The sequence below is a fragment of the Clarias gariepinus genome, chromosome 2 (assembly GCF_024256425.1).
Source record: "Clarias gariepinus isolate MV-2021 ecotype Netherlands chromosome 2, CGAR_prim_01v2, whole genome shotgun sequence".
Lineage (NCBI taxonomy): Eukaryota > Metazoa > Chordata > Actinopteri > Siluriformes > Clariidae > Clarias > Clarias gariepinus.
The window spans coordinates 11,953,069-11,957,806 of NC_071101.1; the positions used below are offsets into that span (position 1 = coordinate 11,953,069).

At 38.8% G+C, this 4,738-nt stretch overlaps 1 gene segment (V, D, J or C); it reads left to right on the forward strand.

Annotated features, from left to right (window-relative positions):
• Positions 1 to 387: 387 nt before the first annotated feature.
• Positions 388 to 4,139, forward strand: LOC128539900 (Ig kappa-b4 chain C region-like). The segment is given in 3 exon segments: positions 388 to 441; positions 2,910 to 2,994; positions 3,688 to 4,139. Coding segments are annotated over 3 exon segments (459 nt in total).
• The last annotated feature ends 599 nt before the right edge of the window (positions 4,140 to 4,738 follow it).

Genomic DNA, 4,738 nt, shown 5'->3' on the forward strand with positions numbered 1-4,738 from the left:
GCTGACGACCAGGCCCAAGGCGCATCCTTTTTTAGCAGCTGGCGTAGGGGGTATGCAATTGTGGAGTATTGAGGTAGAAAGCACATATAGTATCTAGTCATCCCCAAGAATGAGTGCAATGGTGAAAAGGCCCTCAGTTGAAACATAAATGCCAACAAAGTCAACCTCTGGTACTGCAAATATACATTTCTCTGCGTTAAGTGTCAGGTTATGCCAACTGACTACAGCAAAAGTAGCCTTTAAGCGCTGTTCGTGAATCACTGCATTCGGGGCATGGACAATAATGTCATTCAGATAGATGGCAGTGCCAGGAACGCCAGCCAGTATGTTAGACATGATTTTTTGGAAACAGCTAGGAAGCATCCTTGTATAACGAAATATGCCTGCATGTGTAACGAATGCAGTCAGGCTTCTGCTGTCTGGATGGAGAGGAACCTGGAGGTAACCTTGACGGAGGTCGAGTTTAGAAAATCGTTGAGCCATGAAAGTGTGTAGTCAGCTCTTCGATTGATGGCAAAGGGTATCGATCTGGTATTATTGCTTTGTTGAAGGACCTTAGGTCTACGCAAACTCTCAGTCCACCATTTTTTTTAGCCATTGTCAAATTACACGAAGCTCCCGTTCCACCACATCCCAAAGATTCTCTATTGGGTTGAGATCTGGTGATGGTGGGGGCCATTTTAGTACAGTGAACTTATTGTCATGTTCAAGAAACCAATTTGAAATGATTCAAGCTTTGTGACATGGTGCATTATCCTGCTGGAAGTAGCCATCAGAGGATGGGTACATGGTGGTCATAAAGGGATGGACATGGTCAGAAACAATGTTTAGGTAGCCCGTGGCATTTAAACGATGACCAATTGGCAGTAAGGCGTCTAAGGTGTGCCGAGAGAATATCCCCTACACCATTACACCACCACCACCAGCCTGCACAGTGGTAACAAGGCATGATGGATCCATGTTCTCATTCTGTTTACGTCAAATTTTGACTCTACCATTTAAATGTCCCAACAGAAATCGAGACTCATCAGACCAGGCAACATTTTTCCAGTCTTTAACTGTCTAATTTTGGTAAGCTCGTGCAAATTGTAGTGGAGATGAGTGGTACCCGGTGGGGTCTTCTGCTGTTGTAGCCCATCTGCCTTAAGGTTGTGCGTGTTGCGGTTTCACAAATGCTTTGCTGCATACCTCGGTTGTAACGAGTGGTTATTTCAGTCAAAGTTGCTTTTCTATCAGCTTGAATCAGTCGGCCCATTCTCCTCTAGCCTCTAGCATCAACAAGACATTTTCACCCACAGGACTGCCGCATACTGGATGTTTTTCCCTTTTCACACCATTCTTTGTAAACCCTAGAAATGGTTGTGCATGAAAATCCCAGTAACTAAGCAGATTGTGAAATACTCAGACCGGCCCATATGGCACCAACAACCATGCCACGCTCAAAATTGCTTAAATCACCTTTCTTTCCCATTCTGACATTCAGTTTGGAGTTCAGGAGATTGTCTTGACCAGGACCACACCCCTAAATGCATTAAAGCAACTGCCATGTGATTGGTTGATTAGATAATTGCATTAATGGAAAATTAATGAACAGGTGTACCTAATAATGCTTTAGGTGAGTGTATCTTAAATGAATATATTGCATGAAAACACTGATATAAATTTTTAGGTGTATTCACGAATCCTTCGTTGCTGAAGCTAATTAATGGAAATTCTGTATAATTTACTAAAAAGTCAGTATTAATATCATCATAATTATAGAGGGATGTCTAGTGTGAGTTGTGAGTTAGTGTGGTGTGGTTCCTTTCCTTTACAGAGTGTCATTGTGTCGTATTACATCCTCTAACTCAGCACCTGCAGTCGCTCTCAGCTGCAGCAATGAAGTCTCTCTACAATGTGACTGAGGGAGGTTTTTGTACGGATCTATAACACAGTGTGAACAGCCAGATGCTGCTGATATAATGTAAACTCTGACAGTAGTAATCTGCTGCATCTTCAATCTGGACTCCATTGATGGTCAGAGTGAAATCAGATCCAGATCCACTGCCACTGAAACGAGCTGGAAAACCTGACTGTCGCTGATTTACAAGTTTAAAGAGGAGTTTAGGAGCTTCTCCAGGTTTCTGCTGATACCAGTTTAAGCGGTCACCAGATGAGTCTGTGTACACTGTCTGACTGGTTCTACAGTTGATGGTGACTGTTTCTCCTGGAAGAGCAGATTTCACTGCAGGAGTCTGAGTTACTGTGACTTGACCTCTGCATTCTAAAAAAATATAAACATAATGCATCAAGAAACTGAACCTCTATAATAGAAACAATGAGTGTATTTGTTTAAAGAAATGATTAAATAGATAAAATCTGAAGCAGTGTCTGACCTTGAGTCCAGAGGATCAGTGTCCAGATGAAGACGGGGATCAAAGTCATGGTAGCTGTGGGTGAAGTTGCTGTAGCAGCAGCTCTCAGTCATGAAGTGTTAAAGTCACAGCGCTATAAACACTCCCAGAGCACTGAAGCATGTGCTGCCAATGCAAAGTGTCCTCTAAGTATGGAAACACCTTTACCACATTCCCCCAATCTTACTGTAATTCTCACACTAATACAGAGTTATTGTGTGAGTTTTACTTCTGGGGTCAGATAGAGATTTTCTGTAAAATACTTTTAGGTCTAAGATGCATAAATAAGTGAATTAGAGAGAGAAGCTTAAACTTTCACTGGATGTGTTTGTACTGATTGTTAATAAGTTTCTCACTGTAGTGGATTTATGGTGGAAGAAGCAGCATCAGTGTTGGCAGTAAGTAAATACACAGCAATATATTTTTATTTAGTTTAATGTCTTACACACTAATTGCATTCACTGGGTAGACAGACAAATAAGAGGTTTAAATGGATGGAGAGAGCAGTGAGTTTAGAGCAGCAGGGTTTTTGTACGGCCACTAAACCTGTTTGTATCACTGTGGCACCCTTTTGGTGGAGGAACCAAACTGTCTGTGGGCCGTAAGTAACCTGTTTACTAATGACTGAAATACAGTGTGTTCAAATTACTGACTTGAAATTGACTATTGACTGAAACTGTGCTTTTGTTTTTTTTGTTTTTTTTATTTGGACAAAAATTCTTTGTCATTTGGTTTCTCTTAGTTTACACAACAACTAAAATGTACAGTATATGGTTATAATGCTAGTACTTTATTTATTTATAAATTAATACACAAAACAGGTATCATATATAGTAAATTTTAATGTGTCATTCATTACTATATTTGACATCCCAGAAACTTTGAGTCTAAAAACAGTTAAAAGTGGAAGAGTAAATCAATTTTATTAAAATGATAAACATGCTTCATATTAAATCCTACTTAATTATATTATCAAGGTTAAATATTATCATTAATTAAAATTGAACATCCATAGATCACAGAAAGAACAGTTGTTATAGATAAAATGTTGTGGATGTTTGATTAGTGAATGTTTAGTACAGGTCAATTTTAATGTCCAGTAATCACACTAATATAAATTATTTTAAGTCTTAAGATAAATGATTTGAACTGAATATGAACTGTTTGTGACGCTCCACTGAACTCAGTTCTGCTCTGTAGGATATTAAGGGAAGTGAAACACACAGTGAGCTGTAACATAACCAGAGTGACTGACAGCTGTTCATTAATGCCTTGTCTCTGTGTCTGTGTGTAGGTCTCACCCGGCCCAGTGTGACGGTGCTGCCCCCCTCCAGTGTGGAGCTGCAGCAGGAGAAGGTCACACTCGTGTGTGTGGCCAACAAGGGCTTCCCCTCGGACTGGAGGCTGACCTGGAAGGTTAATGGGAACAGCTGGACCTCGGGGGAGAGTCACAGTGCTGATGTTCTGCACACAGACGGCCTCTACAGCTGGAGCAGCACGCTAAGCCTCCGCTCGGAGCAGTGCAGGAACAAGCTGGTGACCTGTGAGGCCTTCAAGGAGAACCAACCTACTGTGGTGAGCACAGTGAACATAGAGCAGTGCTCAGAGCTGTGAGCTCACACACACTTTACTCAGCTTACATTCTACTGCTTCACTGTGTGTTACATCTGGTCATTAATACCAAACTTTGTGTTAAGTGTGTGTCACTAGAATGTTCTGCTTTCGATTAATAATAAAAGCTTTTAAATCAAAGATTTTGCTTGATATTATTGATTACACACATCATACACAAATCAACAAAAAAAGTAACAATAGATATAGAAACTGTTTCCATTAAAAAATACACTTGATGTGATGAATAAAACATTAATTATTATTATTATTATTATTATTATTATTATTATTAATTATTATAATTTTCTTTTGTTTCAAAACCATTGGTATGAAATGGTTTTGTAATGGAATATTTATGCCAAAAAAAAAAAATTTTTTTTATTAATTTTAAAGTAAATACAAATTATTTTAAATATTAATTTAATTAATTATACAATTATTTTCAATGTTCTCTGCTTTTCTTTTACTGGGGGCGGGCATTACAGGGCTGCATCCTCATTGGCCAGCTGCTATCGTGTAGGACTTTTCAAACTATTTTCAAATTATTTATCTTTTGTTGAATTATTTTTCTTCTCCACCAACCTCTTTCTATATATGTGAAACAATTTATTATGGTCCGATGAATCACCAAGTGAATTTTGGCAAAATAACTTTATAATAGTGTTTGTTTAACTACGTTCTCTAACACACTTTTGAGCTTTTTCTTAGGAACAGGTGAATTTATATTTATG